Below are 17715 nucleotides of genomic sequence, written 5' to 3' on the forward strand. Positions count from 1 at the left end.
GTGACGCAGCTGAAGATGGCAAAGCCGGGAGTCGCAGTGCCAACGGGTGCTTGGTGCGGGGGGGTGGTGTGGGGCTCTGTGGGTGCCGGGGGACTCCTCCCCCCCAGTGCTCGCCGCTCCCCCCTCTCCCTGGCAACCATTCCCACTGCGCCACCACTGCTCTGGCACTATTTATAGCATCGAGAGCTGTCACGCTTGCAGCACACAGGGCACAGGGCAGGGCTGGCACGGCCACAATGTCCCCATGGAGCACAGGGTACGGCTGGCATGGCCATGATGTCCCCATGGGGCACAGGGCACGGCTGGCACGGCCACGATGTCCCCATGGAGCACAGGGTACGGCTGGCACGGCCATGATGTCCCCATGGGGCACAGGGCAGGGCTGGTGTGCACACCCCTAACCCAGCGCCAGCCATCAGGTGGGAATGGGGATGAGGCAGAGGGTGGGGATGGGATGAAGAGGGAGATGGGGATGAGGCAGAGGGTGAGGACAGCAGGTGAGGATGGGATTGGGACAGGTGATGGAAATGGAGATGGGACTGAGATGGGAATGAGGCAAGGAGAAGGGGTGGGGATGGGCATGGGGATGGGGCAAGGACAGTGTATTGGATTGTATGGGTCAGGGAAAGGGGATGGGGATGGAAATGGACGTGATGATGAGGTGAGGATGGGGATGGGGCAGGGATGGAAATGGAGATGAGCATGGGGATGGGATAGGGACAGTGGATGGAGACAAATAGGATGGGGATGGGGGTGAGGATGAGGATGAGGAAAGGACAGGGAATGTAGATGGGGGAGGGGCTGGAGATGGAGATGGGGATGGAGATGGAGATGGAGATGGAGATGGAGATGGAGATGGAAATGAGGATGGGAATGGGGGTGGGGTGGGCCTGGGGCAGGGGACGGGGATGGGGGGCAGGGGCAGACAGAGTTTTGGCCCCAGGGCAGGAGCCGGGCTTAGGGCATTGTCTGGAGTAGCCCATCCCAGAAGATCCAGCTTATCTCTGCCTGACGACCCGAGATGGGACATTTCCTCCCTGGCCCCACTCCCGCCCGGAGGACAAAGCAGGAGCATTCCCGGCTCTGTCACCTCCCTCGGAGAACCAGGGACTCTGCCTTCTGCGCTGAACTGGGAGCTGTGGTCCCACACCAGTGCCGTGGGTTCTGGGCTGAACTAGTGCCAGAGCAGTGCTGTGGGATCTGGGCTGAACTGGGTGCTGAGGTCCCACACCAGTACCGCGAGGTCAGGGCTGAACTGGGAGCTGTGGTCCCACACCAGTGCAGAGGGTTTGGGCTGAACTGGGAGCACTGGTCCCACACCAGTGCCGTGGTGTCTGGGCTGGACTGGGAGCTGTGGTCCCACACCAGTGCCATGGGAGGTCTGGGATGGACTGCGAGCTGAGGTCCCAGATCAGTGTAGAGGTTCTGAGCTGAACTGGGATCTGTGATCCCAAGCCAGTACCGTGGGGACAGGGCTGAACTGGGAGCTGTGGTCCCAGATCAGTGCCATGGGGGTACTGGGCTGAACTGGGAGCTGTGGTCCCGCACCAGTGCAGAGGAATCTGGGATGGACTGGGATCTGTGATCCCAAGCCAGTACCGTGGGGGTACTGGGCTGAACTGGGAGCTGTGGTCCCACAACGGTGTAGGAGGATCTGGGATGGTCTGGGAGCACTGGTCTTGCACCAGTGGGGTCAGTGCTGAACTGGGATCTGCGGTCCCAGACCAGTGCAGGTGCTCTGGGCTGAACTGGGAGCACTGGTCCCACAGCAGTACCCCCGCGGGGGGTCGGACCCCGGGCAGTTCCCCGTGCGGGGCGAGGTCCCCCCGGGCGCCGCCGCCCCCGCCCCGTTCCCCCGAGCACAAAAGGCGCCGCGGGGCCGGGACCGCGGCGGAGTGGAGTGGGACCGGAGAGGTGAGCGCGGGGATGGACGCAGCCGGACCGAGCCGAAGCCACACGAACAGAGCCGAATGGAACCAACCCGACCGAAGCCGAGTGGAGCCGAGCCGAACCGAGAGGATCCGAACTGAACCGAGCCGAGCGGCCCCGAACCGGCCCGGGCGGAGCCGAGCGGCCCCGAGTCAAACCGAGCCGAGCAGCCGAGCGTCGACGAGCGGACCCGAGAGAACCCGAGCGGCCCCGAACCGACCCGAGCGGACCCGAGCGGAGCCGAGTGTGGTCGAGCGGCCCCGAACCGACCCGAGCCGAGCCGAGCGGAGCCGAGTGTGGTCGAGCGGCCTCGAACCGACCCGAGCGGCCCCGAGTGCGGCCGAGCGGGGCCGCCCCGCCCCGAGCGGAGCCGAGCGGGCCGCGGGCTGCGGGGCTGCCCCTCCCGCCGCAGCCAACCAGCCGGGCCGGGAGGCGCCATGTGACCCGGGCAGCCCAGACAAAGGGCCGGGACGCCCGGCGGACCGCGCCGCGGAGTCCCTCGGATCGGAGCGGATCGGTTCGGCCCGCCGCGGTGGCCAGCCTGCATGGGTAGGTAGCCAATACGGGGAGGATAGCTTGGTTCGGCTCGGCACGGCATGGTACAGTTCGGTTCGGCACGGTACAGTTCGGCTCGGTTTCTTAGACTCGTAGAATCGCTTGGTAGGTGATGATACCTTTGAGAACATCGAGCGACCTTTGAGATCATCGAGTCCAACCGTACCTGCCCACTACTAAAGAGCATCTGTCAGTACGTCGGGTTCGGCTCGGTTCGGTTTGGCACGGTTCGGATTGGTTGCGGTTCACCTCGGTTCGGCCCGACTGCACCTGGTGCTTCCCGGCTAGGGGGCCAGGATGCTCCATGCCCAGTGGAGTCGATCCTGGAGCACGGCTCTGTCCGCGCTGTCCTGTCCCGGCTCGGAGCCTCGAGGCGGAGCGGCGACCCGCGGGGGAAACTGAGGCACGGGAAGGGGACCCCGAGCTGCCCCGGGGCCATGTGTGCCTGGAGGGGCTGTGGGGACAGGGGACTGGGCTGGACTGGGAGCTGTGGTCGCAGGTCAGTGCGGTGGGGTCTGAATTTAGCTGGGAGCTGTGGTCCCACACCGTTGCCATGGCATCTGGGCTGAACTGAGAGCACTGGTCCCATACCAGCGTGCTGGGGTCCGGGCCGAACTGGGGTCTGGGCTGAACTGGGACCTGTGGTCCCACACTAGTGCAGTGAGGTCAGGGCTGGACTGGGAGCTATGGCCGTGGAGCCTGGGCTGAACTGGGATCTATGGTCCCAGACCAGCATCGAGGAGTCTGGGCTGAACTGGGAGCTGTGGTCCCACATCAGTGCGGTGGGATCCGGGCTGAACTGGGATCTGTGATCCCAGACCAGTGCCAAGGGGTCTGCGCTGAACTGGGAGCTGTGGTGTTGGACCAATGCGGACAGCGGACACCCTGTCTAGCCTGCTGCTGTCCCCACAGGCGGAGAAGAAAGCGAAGGTGATCGCCGTGATGAATGTGGTGGAGGAGACGCCGCCGGCCGAGCCGCAGAAGGAGGAGGAGGCCAGTCCCCCTGCCTCGCAGCAGCCCACCGACCCAGCCTCGCCCAACGTGGCCACCACACCTGAGCCTGCGGTGGCCGATGCGGGTGACAAGAACGCTTCCAAGTCTGCCGACGATGAGCCCGAGTACGAGGTGAGGGCAGGGATGGTCGGGGAATGAGGGGTCTGCAGGGGTGCTGCCCCCAACATGGGCTCTGATGTCTCTCTGTCTCCTCACGGTGCAGGATGGACGTGGCTTTGGCATCGGTGAGCTGGTGTGGGGCAAGCTGCGTGGCTTCTCCTGGTGGCCTGGGCGCATCGTCTCCTGGTGGATGACGGGACGGAGCCGGGCGGCTGAGGGCACCCGCTGGGTGATGTGGTTTGGCGATGGCAAGTTCTCAGTGGTAAGTGGCACCCGTGGGTGGGGCTCCAGGCAGGCCCCTTGTCCCCAGGTGTTCCCACCACAGCTCATGGCCTCATCCTGTCCTCCAGGTCTGTGTGGAGAAGCTCCTGCCTCTCAGCTCCTTCGCCAGCGCCTTCCACCAGGCCACCTACAACAAGCAGCCCATGTACCGCAAAGCCATCTATGAGGTGCTGCAGGTGAGCATCGGTGCCGGCACTGGCTGCAGGGTGGCATTGGCTGCGCCCCGACTTTGGCTGTGGACTGGATCTGGCTGTATGGTGCTTCTGGTCACAGAGTGGCACCAGCTGCACCGCAGCACTGGGTACATGCTGGCTGGCACCTGTTGCACTCCAGCACCGGCTCCAGCTGTGCCCATCTCCGGCTGCAGGCTGACGCCGGCTGCAGGGTGGCATTGGCCATGCCCTGGGACTGGCCCCCCGCCCTGGGAGGTTTGGGGCCACATAGGTGCCCAAGCAGGTCCGTCCCACTGGCTCCGAGGAGCTGCCCTTCTGCGCCACCAGGACCTAAAAAGATTTTGGGGTGTTCTTGTCCCAGACAGGGAGGTCTGAGGGGGAAGTTGAAGTCTCTCGTGTTTTTGAAGGGGTGGTGCTGGGGGATCCTCGATTCCAGGGTTCTCTTGGCAGTGCCAGGAGGTGTTGGGTGATGGTTGTGGGGTGAACTGGGGGGTCCAGCCTTGGGTGCTGTGGGCTCCCTGCCTGGGCAATTTGTTTGGGGGTGCTGGGTATGAGACCCTTTGGCAGAGTGGGTGGGTGGGTGACAGGTAAGGTCTGCGGCTTCCCTGGCAGGTGGCAAGCAGCAGAGCTGGGAAGATCTTCCCGGCATGTCCTGAGAATGACGAGACGGACACCTCCAAGGTAGTGGAGATCCAGAACAAGCAGATGATCGAGTGGGCTCTGGGTGGCTTCCAGCCCTCTGGCCCCAAGGGGCTGGAACCCCCCGAAGGTGAGTAGGAAGGAGGCATGAGTGCCTTAATGAGCATCCCTTGGGATCAGCCATTCACGCTGGCATCACCAAGGTGGTGTGGGAGTGGGTGGAGGAAGCGCTGTGGTGCTGGCCGGTCTGGATCCACTGATGAGACCTCATGCCCTTGCAGAGGAGCGAAATCCCTACAAAGAAGTTTACACGGAGATGTGGGTAGAGCCTGAAGCAGCTGCCTACGCACCACCCCCACCCGCCAAAAAACCCAGGAAAAGCACAACAGAGAAGCCCAAGGTCAAGGAAATCATCGATGAGCGCACACGAGGTACCTGCGGGCGTCAAGAATGCCCCCATGCCCACCCTTTATCCATGGGGGTTTGTTTGGCTGTGACCCTGCTGGGGCTTGGTCTTGGTGCCGGGAGAGCCGGGATTGCTGCAGGGAGTTAAAGCTGATCCCTTCTCCATCAGTAGAGGGGATGTTGATGGAGACCTCCCTGGCAGAACCTCCTCACCCTGACCCCCCCTCTTTCTCTCTTCCCAGAGCGACTTGTCTACGAGGTCCGGCAGAAATGCCGGAACATCGAAGGTGAGCAAGAGGCGATGCGCAGCTCTGGGGCTGGGATGCATCTTGCTCCGTGTGGAGGATCCCTCCCTGTTTTGGCACCGATTCTGGGAGGCAGGGCGTACTCAGAGGGGCAGGGGGCCCAAGGGGCAGAGGACAGGCCTGTCCTGTCCCTCAGTCCAGCTGGCAGCCATGCCGTGCACCAGATGGCGACAGGGACCCCAGGGACACTACCTGGGGCTGGAGTCACTGGCATGGGAAGGGTTGGGGTGCTGTTGGGGGCTGGGGAGGTGGTGGGATGGGTGCAAGTCCTGGTGGTGCCAGCAGTTCAGGGCTGCAGGGGCAGCTCTGCCATTGCCCAGCTTAGAAGGTAAAGCTGATGTGACCCAGACATGGGGATGGGCATTTGCGGGGGCAGCAGCAGGATGTGTCTCGGGGTTTGGCAGCTCCCTACACACTGGGTTCAGCCTGGGGTGCAGAGCCTGGGGGTGACATCCGCTCTCCTGCCCCCCTAGACATCTGCATCTCCTGCGGGAGCCTCAACGTCACCCTGGAGCACCCTCTCTTCATTGGAGGAATGTGCCAAAACTGCAAGGTACGGCGCGGCACAGGCAGCCCCGGGCACAGCCGTGTGCCCTTGAATACCCTCTCCCAGAGACCTCCCTGCCTAAAGGTGACCCGGTGCGCTTGTGGGGTGCCAGGCCTCACAGCGGCCTCACCGGCTCAGGGCTGGGCCACGCCACACTCACACCTCTGCTCTTCTTAGAACTGCTTCTTGGAGTGTGCCTACCAGTATGACGATGACGGCTACCAGTCCTACTGCACCATCTGCTGTGGCGGCCGCGAGGTGCTCATGTGCGGCAACAACAACTGCTGCAGGTCCGGGCCAGAGAACCATCCTGGCGCAGGGCTGGGAGGGTTTGGTGATGCCATGGTCCTCATGTGAGGCTGGGAGGGTTTGGCGGCACTGCAGACCTGGTATGGGGTTTTGGTGGAGCTGCTGTCTTGGCATGTGGAGGTTTCGGTGATGCCGTATGGGGTCACGGCTTGGGGCTAAGGAGGTTTTGGTGGTGTCCCAGTCCTGGTATGGGAATCCAGTGATGCCACAGTCCTGGTGTGGGGCTGGGGAGGTTTTGGTGATGCTGTGGTCTTGGCATGGGGTTTTGGTGATGCCAGTCCTAGGGTGGAGCTGAGACGTTTCAGTGATGCTATGGTCTCAGTATGGGACTCGGAGGTTTTGGTGGTGCCCCAGTCCTGGCAAGAGACTGGGAGGTTTTGGTAGCACCACAGTCCCGGTACGGGGTTTTGCTCCAGTCCTGGTAGTGACCTGGGGAGGTTTTTGTGTTGCCACAGTCTTGTAATGGTACAAGGGAGGTTTTGGTGGTGGTTCTCGTAGCATGGTGCTGGAGATTTCGGTGGGACCGTAGTCCCAGTATGAGGGTTTGGTGATGCCCCAGTCCTGGCATTGGGCTGGGCAGGTTTTGGGGGCACTACAGTCCAGGTATGGGGTTTTGATGATGTCCTAGTCCTGGCGTGGTGCTGCGAGATTTTGGTTATGTTGTGATCTTGGCATATGGTTTTGGTGATGCCAGTCCTAGTGTGGTGATGCCACAGTCTCAGTTTGGGACTGGGAGGTTTGGTGATGCTGTGGTCCTGGCATGAGGCTGGGGAGGTTTCGGTGGGGCCACAATCCTGACATGGGAATTCAGCGATTCTGGTCCTGGTTTGGTGCTGGAATGTTTTGGTGATGCCGCAGTCTTGGAATAGGGCGGTGGAGATTTTGGTGGTGTCCTGGTCCTGGCAAGGGACTGGAAGGCTGTGGTGGCACAGTCCCGGTATGGGGTTTTGGTGATGCTTTAGTCCTGACGCAGGGCTGGGAAGTTTTGGTGATGCTGGGAGATTTCGGTGATGCCATGGTCCTGGTTTGGGCCTAGGACAATTTGGTAATGCTACAGTCCTGCTGTGGGGCTGGGAGGTTTTGGTGATCCCAGCTGCAGGTCTTTGTGTAGAGCTGATGGAGGTTTGGGAGTGTGGCAGATCCTGGCGTGGGGCTCCTGGTCCCAGTGTCCCCCCAACAACATCCTGTGAGGGGAACAGCCCCAGCCTGGCCTTAGCCTTGGCTACAACACCAGGAATGCTGTCCCCCCACATCACACCGTGCTTGCTCCCCAGCATCCTATAGCCTGGATGCTGCTGGGGCCACCAGACCCAGCCCCGACCCCAGCTCCCACCTCTCCCAGGTGCTTCTGCGTGGAGTGCGTGGACCTGCTGGTGGGCCCTGGGGCGGCCCAGGCAGCCATCAAGGAGGACCCCTGGAACTGCTACATGTGTGGCCACAAGGGTGTCTACGGGCTGCTCCGGCGGCGGGAGGACTGGCCCTCACGCCTCCAGATGTTCTTTGCCAACAACCACGACCAGGAGTTTGTGAGTGCCCTCTGCCCCCCCCCCCCCCCCCCCCCCCCCCCGCGCCCTGCTCCCTGCCCTCGCGCAATGATGGAGTTACTGAGTCTGGAAAAGACCTCTGAGGTCATCCAGTCCAACCATAAGCCCAACCCCACCGTGCTGTCCAAACCATGTCCCTAGGTGCCATGGCCACATGGTTTCTGAACCCCTCCAGGGATGGGGACTCCACCACTGCCCTGGGCAGCCTCTGCCAGGGCTTCACCACTCCTTCTCTAGAAAGAAATTGTTCCTAATATCCAATCTGAACCTCCCCTGGTGTAACTTGAGGCCATTTCCTCTCCTCCTATCTCTTGTTACTTGGTTGAAGAGACCAGCACCCACCTTACCATAACCTCCTTTCCAGGAGCTGCAGAGAGTTATGAGGTCTCCTCTCAGCCTCCTCTTCTCCAGATTAACAGCCCCAGGTCCCTCAGCCACCCCCATAAGACTTTGTGCTCCAGAAGACTTGTCCTACCCTCCTAACACTCACCTCTGCCTTCCAGGACCCGCCGAAGGTTTACCCACCGGTGCCGGCCGAGAAGAGGAAGCCCATCCGTGTGCTCTCACTCTTTGACGGCATTGCCACAGGTGGGTGGGGGTCCCAGCCCAGCAGCTCCCACAGGGAACCCTCTCTGGGGCACCCTGGGTAGATCCTGCCTGCACCCCACAACCGTCTGGCATCGAGGCTGGGGGTTTCCACACCCCTTGTGGTGTCAGCAGTGGGTGCACAGGGCTGTGCCCAGTGCGAGACTCCCAGCTGGGTATTTCCATGGGCAGCCCCCCCAAATCCTGGGGGGTCCTTGGTGGTGGGGTGATGTTGGTGCTGCCGTGGTGGGGTGGAAGGGACCTTGGCACACGGATGCTGGTGCTTCCAGCCTGGAATGGGTTAGGACAGGATGACAGTGTGGTCCGGGTATGCTGGTGCTACCAGGGTGGGATGGGTCAAGATGGGGAGACCATGGTCTGGGGGTGCTGCTGCTGCCAGGGTGGGATGGGTTGGAACCATGGCACATACATACTGGTGGTGCTGGGGTGGATACTGGTGACGCTGGGATGGATACTAGTGATGCTGGGATGGGTGAGGGGGGATTGTAGCACAGGGGTGCTGGTGTTGCCAGGGGGGAATTCATTGGGATGGGTTGGGACCATGGCACAGGGATAGTGGTACTACTGGGATGGGTCACGGGTGTCGTGGCACAGGGATACTGATGCTGCCAGGGTGGGATGAGCTGGGACCATGGCATGTGGATACTGGTGCTGCTGTGGTGGGACAGGGGGCTTCGTGGCATAGGGATGCTGGTGCTGCTGGGTTTGGATGGGATAGCCATGGTCCAGGGATGCTGGTGCTACCAGGGTGGGATAGGTCAGGACCAGGACCTCATCATCCGCTCGCCTCCCACTTCATCCCTGCTTTCCGCAGGCCTGCTGGTGCTGAAGGACCTGGGCATTCAGGTGGATCGCTACATCGCCTCCGAGGTGTGTGAGGACTCCATTACTGTGGGCATGGTGAGGCACCAGGGCAAGATCATGTACGTCGGGGACGTCCGCAATGTCACCCAGAAACACGTACGTCCAGCTGGCTGGCCCCCCATCACTCTCTGCACCCCGCAGGCAGTCCCCCAAAGTTCTTGGCCCTGCATCCCCACTATGGGTCCCATCTCTTCTCTTCATCTCCCCATGTGCTGAGATTCATCAGCATGGCCTTCCCATTGCACTGGGGAGCTCGGATGCTGTCTGCCTCCTGCGTGTCTGGGCATCCCCCAAGTGTCTGGGGTGCCTTGGCATCCCCTGAAGTGTTCAGGTGCCTCTCAAAGTGTCCAGACGTCCCCTGAGTGTCCAGATGTCCCCCATGTGTCTGAGTGTCCCTTGAGCATCCAGGCATCTCCCAAGCCAGTAGCAGCATCCTTCCCGAGCAGCATCCGGCGCCTGGCTTACTATGGGTTCTCCCTGTTACAGATACAGGAATGGGGCCCCTTTGACCTGGTGATTGGGGGGAGCCCTTGCAATGACCTCTCCATCGTCAATCCGGCCAGGAAGGGGCTCTATGGTAGGTGACTTGCTGCCAGGCTGGGGCTGGTCCCTGCTGCCGGGTCCCTCTGCCAGCCCTGTGCTGCTGACACCGACCTCTCTCACTCTCTCCCACCCAGAGGGCACTGGGCGGCTCTTCTTCGAGTTCTACCGCCTGCTCCATGAAGCCCGGCCCAAGGAGGGCGACGACCGGCCCTTCTTCTGGCTCTTTGAGAATGTGGTGGCCATGGGGGTGAGTGACAAGAGGGACATCTCCCGCTTCCTGGAGGTGAGTGCTGGCAGGTTCCCACTCTCTGGACACCACAGTGAGCTGCTGAGCCCCACTGACTCCCTGCCTCTCGCCTTTCTCGCAGTCCAACCCTGTCATGATTGATGCCAAAGAAGTGTCTGCAGCGCACAGGGCACGGTACTTCTGGGGTAACCTTCCCGGGATGAACAGGTTGGTTAGAGTGCTCTGGAGCTGTGCCTGCTGCAGTGCTGAGGCAGCCAGCGGCTGCCGCTCTGGCACCCGGAGGGTGGGTGCTGCTGGACACTGCAGCAAGGAACAGAGCCCTGGGTCCTTCTGCAGCCTGGACGTGGCTCTGGGGGTCCCCTGCGCTATCAATGCAAGAGTCAAGAGGGCTCCCAAAGGGATGCTGGGTGACTACACAACTCAGCTGGACCACCTCCCATCCAAGGACAGGCTGAGAGGGTTGAGGTTGTTCAGCCAGGAAAAGAGAAGGCTGCAGGGAGACCTGAGAGCAGCCTCCAGTACTGAAAGGGGCTCCAGGAAAGCTGGGGAGGGGCTCTTGATCAGAGTGTGCAGGGATAGGATGAGGGGGAATGATTTTCAGCTGAAAGGAGAGATTGAGATGAGATCTGAGGAAGAAATAACTTCCTATGAAAGTGGGGAGGCCCTGGCCCAGGCTGCCCAGAGAAGTGGTGGATACCTGGCCCCTGGAGGTGTTGAAGGCCCCGTTGGATGGGACTTTGAGCAACCTCATCCAGTGGGAGGTGTCCCTGCCCATGGCAGGGAGTTGGAACTGGATGGGCTTTGAGGTCCCTTCCATCCCAAACCATTCCATGGTTCTATGAAAAGCCTGGAGTGGTGGCCCCTAGAGAGAAGGGGTCTTGTCCATGCCTGTGGAATAGCATGAAGCTACCCTCTAGGGCTGCGATGGCACAGGGCTGCTGGCCATAGGCATGATCCCATGGATAGGCTTCTCGCCTGCCATGGCCTCTCCAAACCAGCCATGGCCTCCCCAAACCAGCCATGGCCACCCAGCACTCCCCCAAATCCCAGAGATTTGACCTGTGCCCACGCCAGTGCCAGCGTGGGGACATGGTGTTGCCACCCCATGACCTCCCCATTTCTCCTCCAGGCCACTGGCGTCCACAGTCAATGATAAGCTGGAGCTGCAGGAGTGCCTGGAGCACGGCAGGATAGCAAAGGTCAGCCCCAGCACACGGGGACGGTGTGGCCGAGGGGGTGGTGGGGTTCCTGGATGTCCCTGGCTGTCCTTGGTGGTCCCAGGCTGGCTCGTTGGGCTGCAGGGATGGGATCCCATGAGGGTGGCAGAGGGACGCGACAGTGGCATTGGCGCCCTGGGGTGGGAATCTGGGATTTGGCACTGGAATTGGTGCACCACTGGGCTCCATCCTGCTTCTCCCTGCATAATGCACCTGTGCCTCTTGCAGTTCAGCAAAGTGCGAACCATCACCACTCGCTCCAACTCCATCAAGCAAGGCAAGGACCAGCATTTCCCTGTCTTCATGAACGAGAAGGAGGATATCCTGTGGTGCACGGAGATGGAGAGGTAGCACAGCCGGCTGAGGGCTCGCCACAGGGCTGCGCAAGGGTGGGAGGTCCCTCAGGGCTGGCATCCCACTGATCCTGCTCCATGTCCCCTCCTGATGTCCCCACAGGGTCTTTGGCTTCCCGGTGCATTACACAGACGTGTCCAACATGAGCCGCCTGGCCCGGCAGAGACTGCTCGGCAGATCCTGGAGCGTGCCGGTGATCCGCCACCTCTTTGCTCCCCTGAAGGAATACTTTGCCTGCGTTTAAAGAGAGACAAGACAGGAACTAGTGACACGGAGTGAGTCAGAAACAAACCCATCCACGCCAAGAGAAGTGAAAACATGGAATGAGAGAAGAGTCAGCACCCAGAAGAGAGACAGGATTTCACAGCCTGACGGGAACCCGGCACACGTCTCCCCGAGCAAAAGGGTTCGGTGTCCTCTCCTGAATTTCCAATGTTCAGCTTTTAGCCTATTGAAAACAAAAAAAAAAAAAAACCACACAAAAAAACCCAACAAAACCTAAATGAAACAAACAAAAAAAAAGCAAACAAAAAAAAACCCAAAACCAATTTGAGGGGGGGAGTAACCTTTTAATTTTCCGCTCTTTTCTGGCTGGGTTTTTCTGTTGGTTTGGTTCCTGCTTCTCAGAGCGAGCGGGCGAGATGTGACGCCAGTCGCCAGCTCTGCTCTCGGAGGAGGGGAAACTGCAGTGGGAAACCCTAGCCGGGAGAGAGGCGGGAGGCGAAGGATATCAAACTTAAACCCGCTCCGTCTGCGCCACCGAGCTCGCAGCTCGCCCGGCTGCCGGCCCCAGCGAGCTTGGGGAGGGGGGAGCGCGAAGCGGCAGGGAGATGCTCGGCCGGCTCCGCAACGCCCAGCGACTGAGCCTCACTCTTTTTATTCCACCAGCACCGTTTCACTGGTGATTATGGAGCCAACATAACTGGCAGGGAAGCCGAGAACACACACACCACAACACACACCTTTTCTACAGTATTTTGGGTGCCTACCACACAGGAAACCTTGAAGAAAGCAAATTCAGAAGCCGCTGTTACCTCGTGTTTACAGTTTATATATATATGATAGATATGAGATATAGATATATATATATATAAAAGGTACTGTTACTACTGTACAACCTGAATTCATAATGGTGCTTTTAAACAGCGGGGTGAGTCGAGACATCAGCTTCCATGTTGCCTTACGTGCCGGGCCTTTTTCCGAGCGAGCGGCGCGGGAGTTGGGCCGGGGCAGCGGCCGGGCGGGAAGCGTCTCCATCCCGAGTCCATGCAATAACCTTTTTTTCTGTCCTAAACAAAACAAAAAAGGAAAGTGCGCCTCCCTCGGCGGTGATGGTGACCGCCCTTGCCCGATTCCTGCCCGCGCTGCCTGTCCTCCTGCCCTGCGACGCGCACAAACGTACTGGTGCTCTTCTGTGTACGTGGCGTTCCCGGCGTCGCCGGTGCTGGTTGGTGTCCCCCGCTTCCCCGGTCCGGTAGCAGCCGCGTGGTGCTCCCAGGACGGCATGGGGCACGGGTGCTGTGAATCAGGCTCTTGCCAAAAGCTGTGGTGGTGCTGAGCCGGCAGGAGCTCGGGTAAGGAGCTGAGCGCAGGACGGAGCGTGGCTGGGATGCTTCTGGCATGGGATAGGGATGGCTGCGGGTTCCTGGACCCTGGTGCTACATCTGCGGGGCCGGGTTTGTTGGTAGGAGAGCGATGCCCTGGTGAACCGGGATGGGACCCCGGTACTGCCTGCGGCCTTGTGCACCAGGCAGCTCAGAGCATCACACTGTTGTTCTGGTGTTGTTTCAGAGCAAGTGTCCCCCGTGCCGGGACACTGTGCCTGTAAGGTGCACAGTGATGCCGCGGGAGCAGCAGTGTTGGTGCAAAGGGCAGACAGCCCTGGCTGTAGGGGTCTAGGGGCTGCGTTGGCGGTGCAGAGGGGAGCCGTGGTGCAGGCAGGATGCGGGCAGGTGCTGGCATTGCTGTGGATGGTGCTACTTGTCTGGCAGCTGTGGGTGCCATGGGAAGTCGGTGCCAGCCGGCTTGGCACAGGTGCCCACCAGGGTGGCCGGATCCTGTGCCTGGTGCTGGAGCAGAGGGGCTCTGGCAGGGGCAGGGAGTGGTGCTACGGTGCGGGGGCAGCCCCGTTGCCATCTCTTCTCTAACTGTGAAAGGTGCTGGGGGGTCTGCGTCTAAGCAAGGGGCCGCTGGCCGCTCGGTGCGGGGTGCTGGCTATTTGGCAGCGAGCTGTGCCGGTGGCCCCAGGGTGCTGAGAGGTGCTGGGACCGATGGCAGCGAGGGGTGGGTGGGGGCCCTGGGCCCCCTCACCTCCTCACCGTGCCTGGTGCTACGAGTGGTGTTCAGAGGCCCCTCTGTTGGTGCAGGCGGCGTGGGGAACTGAGCCAGCATGGGGCAGCGGTGGTGGGGGCACCGCGGTGCCCAGTTTTGCTGAGTGGGAAAGGAGGCAGAGCAGGATGTGGACCCCTGAGTGCTGAGCTGTGGCTGTGGGTTCCGGCTTGGCCCCGGGGCCGGGTCCCACACACCTCGGCAGCACCGGGGCGAGTCTGGTGTGGGGCTGCTGCACCGGGTGCAAATCCTCCATGGCCCTGCAGCATTGCATGTGGGTCCTGCAGGGCCCTGCAGCAAAGCATGCGGTTCTTGCACAGCCCTGCAGCACTGCTTGCTGGTGCTGCATGGCTCTGCCACACCGGCTGCTGTGGATTCTGCACCACCCTGCGGCACTGCCTGCAGGTCCTGCATGGCTCCACAGTACCAGTGCGAGTGCAGCTGGCAAGGTTTGCGCAGCCTTGCAGCACTGCATGCATGTGCCCTGCATGGTGCTGCAGCACCAGGTGCAAGTCTTGTGTGGCTTTGCCGTGCTGGATGCGGGTCCTGCATGGTCTGCAGCACTGGGTGCAAGTGCTGTATGACCCTGCATTGCTGGGTGCTGGTCCTGCAGCGCTGGGTGCTGATCCTCTGTGGCCTGCAGTGCTGGGTGCTGGTCCTGCATGGCCTGCAGCACTGGGTGCACCAAGTGCTACACAGCCCTGCAGCTCTGGGTGCTAGTGCTGCGCAGTCCTGCAGTTCTGGGTGCTAGTGCTGCGCAGTCCTGCAGCGTCATTTGCAAACTCCACACAGCCCTGCAGCGCTGGGTGCAAATCCTGCATGACCCTGCGGTGCCAGATCTGAATTGTGCTGGGCTTGGCAGCTCCAGGTGCAAATCCTGCACAGCCCTGCAGCTCTAGGTCCAAATCCTCCCTGGCCCTGCAGCAGGGTTTGGGGATCCCAGCGGGTTCTGCCACGCTGCACCAGCCTGGCACAGCCCTGCAGCAGGGTTTTGAGGGTCCCGGCAGGCTCTGCCATGCCACACTGGCCTGGTACTGCCTTGCAGCTGCATTTGGGATCCTGGCATGACCCTGCAGCTGGGTTTGGAGATCCTGGCAGGCTCTGCCATGCCGCACCAGGCTGGCACAGCCCTGCAGCTGAGTTTGGGGATCCCAGTGCAACCCTGCAACCAGGTTTGGGGATCTCAGCGCAGCTGGGTTTGGGGATCCCAGCTTAGCCCTGCAGCTGGGTCTGGGATCCCGGTGGGCTCTGCCGTGGCGCATCAGCCCAGCACAGCCCCGCAGCGCTTCCCTGGGATCCCCCTCGTCCCCTGGCTCTGCCGCACGGCTGCCAGCCCAGTGTGGCATCGCTGCTGCTCCTGTACCTGCTCCGGGCTCCTGCAGCCGGGACGCCTGTGCCGGTACTGGAGCCGGTGCCAAGCGGGAAGCAGATTCCCGTTGTGGCCCAACTGGAAAGGCCTGGTGGCAGCCATGCTGCAGCTGCCGGTGCTGGTGGGGACGGTGGGGAAAGGGATTCAGTTTTTTAACGTACCCGACTCACATCTTTTTTTAAAACGCAAAACCAGGCAAATTTTGTTGCACAGCCCGAGACGAACCAGTAAAAAAAACGACGACAACAACAAAAATAGCCTAAATTCCTTAAGATCCGCCGAGGGAGTAGGTGACAAAACACGGTGCTAAAACATTTTATTAAAAATATATATTGTTAAATTAAGTCTGCTGTCTGGACAATGACTGTTTGTTTTGTTTTCTCGTAGTGGAGTTTCACAGAGCACTATTATTTTACTCTTATATATTATTATGAAAAACAAAAAAAAAAAGATGGAAAAATGACAAAAAAAAAAAGGCATTTTAACTTTGTACTTGAAAACTAAAAGGAGAGATTTCATGTGTTTTAGCCTAGGCATTGAAGTAGCTGACGCTTAACTATTTGTGGGGAATCATGTACTCATCCCAAGGAATAACCACGTAGAGTTCAGTGCCCTCCCTCCTCTCCTATGATTTGGCTCAAACCCGCGCCCGCCAACATTCCCGGCCTCCCCGGCTGCTCTTCCCTCCCTTCTTTCCCCCTCTTTTTGATTTTACTCTCTCGGTTCGTTCCTTCTGGTTGGTTTTTTTGTTTTTGTTTTTGTTTTTTTTTTTCTTCTTCTCCCTGTCGGTTTGGTTTATTTTTTAGGGTCGCTTCTCTATTTATTGCCGCTGAATACTGTGCATTTCACCGTATGGTTCTGGCCCGCGGGGCTCGCCCGGCACTGTTGTATCTGTGTAAGTATTGCTCGTGACATAGCTGTTCTGAACTAATTAAAGGTCAATGCGTGCAGCCGATGTAGAAAGTCTGTCCGTTCCGCTTCCATCCCATCCTCCTCTTTTTTCTTTTTTTTTTTGTTTTTTTCTGTTTTCCTTTGGTGCCCAGAAAAGTATAAATACAGACAAGCTCCTTTCTAATGTACTTGTGCTGGAGAACACTTGAATAAATGTACTGTTTTTGTGCAAAAAAAAAAGAAAAAATAAGGAAAAAAAAAGAGGAAAAAAAAAAAGAAAAAAAAAACCTGTCTGCTGTGTTGGGTGTTACGAGCTGGGGAGGGGGGGGTGTGGCCATGGGTGGTGGGGTCCCACAGGGGGGTTCAAGTGGGCAGTGGGGTCCTGGTGATTGTGGGGACCCCATAGGTGGTGACATCATGGGGTCCAAGTGATGGGGGTCCCAGTAGGTGGTGGGGTCCTACAGCAGGGTCCCAGCAAAGATGGGGACCCAGTGGGTGATGGGTCCTACAGGGCAGTCCCAGTGATGATAGGGTCTCAGTGGATGATGGGGTCTCAGTGGGTGCTGGGATCTTGGTGATGGTGGGGTCCCAGCAGGTGGCAGTGTCCTACAGCAGGATCCCAGCAATGATGGGGTCCCAGTGGGTGATGAGGTCTTGGTGAGGATGGGGTCCCAGTGGGTGGTGGGGTCTTGGTGATGGTGGGATCCCAGGGGGTATTAGGGTCCTACAGCAGGGTCCCAGACATGATGGGATCCCAGTGGGGTCCCAGTGATGATGGGGTCCCAGTGAGTAGTGGGCTCCTGGTGATTTTGGAAACCCATGGGTGGTGGCATCCTGAGGACAATGGGGTCCAAGCTATGATGAGGTCCCAGTGGTGCTGGGTCCTGGTGATGGTGGGGTCCCAGTAGATGGTAGGGTCCTGGGGACAGCAGGGTTCCCATGGGTGGTGGGGTCCTGATGATTGTGGGATCTCCATTGGTGGTGGGCTCCTGGTGGGCACTGGGATTCCTGTGGTAATGGAGTCCCAGTGTGTGCTGGGGTCCCACTGCAGTCCCTGCAGGCGATGGGGTCCTGGGGATGTCAGAGCCCCAGTGAAGATCGGGTCCCAGTGGTTGGTGCAGTCCTGGTGGGCACTGGAGTCCCAGTGATGATGGGGTCCCTGGAGGTGGTGGGATCCCAGCAGACATTGGGGTTCCCAGTGGTTGATGGGGTCCAAGCAATGGAAGGGCTCTGGTGAGTGCTGGGGTCCCAGTGGTAGTAGGGTCCTAGCAGGTGGTGGGTCCTAGTGATGATGGGATCCCAGTGGGTGATGGGATTCCAGCACAGGTGGTGGGGTCCAAATGATGGTGAGGTCCCAGTGGGCAGTAGGGTCCCACTTCCAGGTGTCGGGACTGTGAGCTGAGCCCAGACCCTGAGACAGCACCAGGGTGTGGGGTTGCCAGACCCCATGTTTTTGTTCCACAGCTGCAGGCAGGATCCCTGCACTGCTCTTGCC

General features: G+C 60.1%; 1 protein-coding gene across 9 annotated transcripts in view; it reads left to right on the forward strand.

Moving 5' to 3' along the window:
- DNMT3A (DNA methyltransferase 3 alpha) overlaps positions 1–16333 on the forward strand; it is a 44496-nt gene extending 28163 nt beyond the window's left edge. For 7 of the 9 annotated variants that reach the window (XM_054061659.1, XM_054061665.1, XM_054061664.1 and 4 more), the window contains exons 7-23: positions 3397–3609; positions 3701–3859; positions 3948–4055; positions 4665–4821; positions 4973–5122; positions 5339–5383; positions 5875–5954; positions 6126–6238; positions 7600–7783; positions 8305–8389; positions 9222–9367; positions 9758–9848; positions 9949–10097; positions 10183–10268; positions 11191–11260; positions 11507–11625; positions 11735–16333. In XM_054061659.1, the coding sequence (XP_053917634.1) occupies positions 3397–3609; positions 3701–3859; positions 3948–4055; positions 4665–4821; positions 4973–5122; positions 5339–5383; positions 5875–5954; positions 6126–6238; positions 7600–7783; positions 8305–8389; positions 9222–9367; positions 9758–9848; positions 9949–10097; positions 10183–10268; positions 11191–11260; positions 11507–11625; positions 11735–11876 (2097 nt within the window). In that variant the 3' untranslated portion in view covers positions 11877–16333. Of the gene's footprint in view, positions 1–932; positions 2479–3396; positions 3610–3700; positions 3860–3947; positions 4056–4664; positions 4822–4972; positions 5123–5338; positions 5384–5874; positions 5955–6125; positions 6239–7599; positions 7784–8304; positions 8390–9221; positions 9368–9757; positions 9849–9948; positions 10098–10182; positions 10269–11190; positions 11261–11506; positions 11626–11734 lie in introns of those variants that run through there. The other 2 variants (XM_009563785.2, XM_054061667.1) reach the window with 2 other exon arrangements.
- The last annotated feature ends 1382 nt before the right edge of the window (positions 16334–17715 follow it).

Source organism: Cuculus canorus, chromosome 3 (assembly GCF_017976375.1).
Source record: "Cuculus canorus isolate bCucCan1 chromosome 3, bCucCan1.pri, whole genome shotgun sequence".
Taxonomy (NCBI): Eukaryota; Metazoa; Chordata; class Aves; order Cuculiformes; family Cuculidae; genus Cuculus; species Cuculus canorus.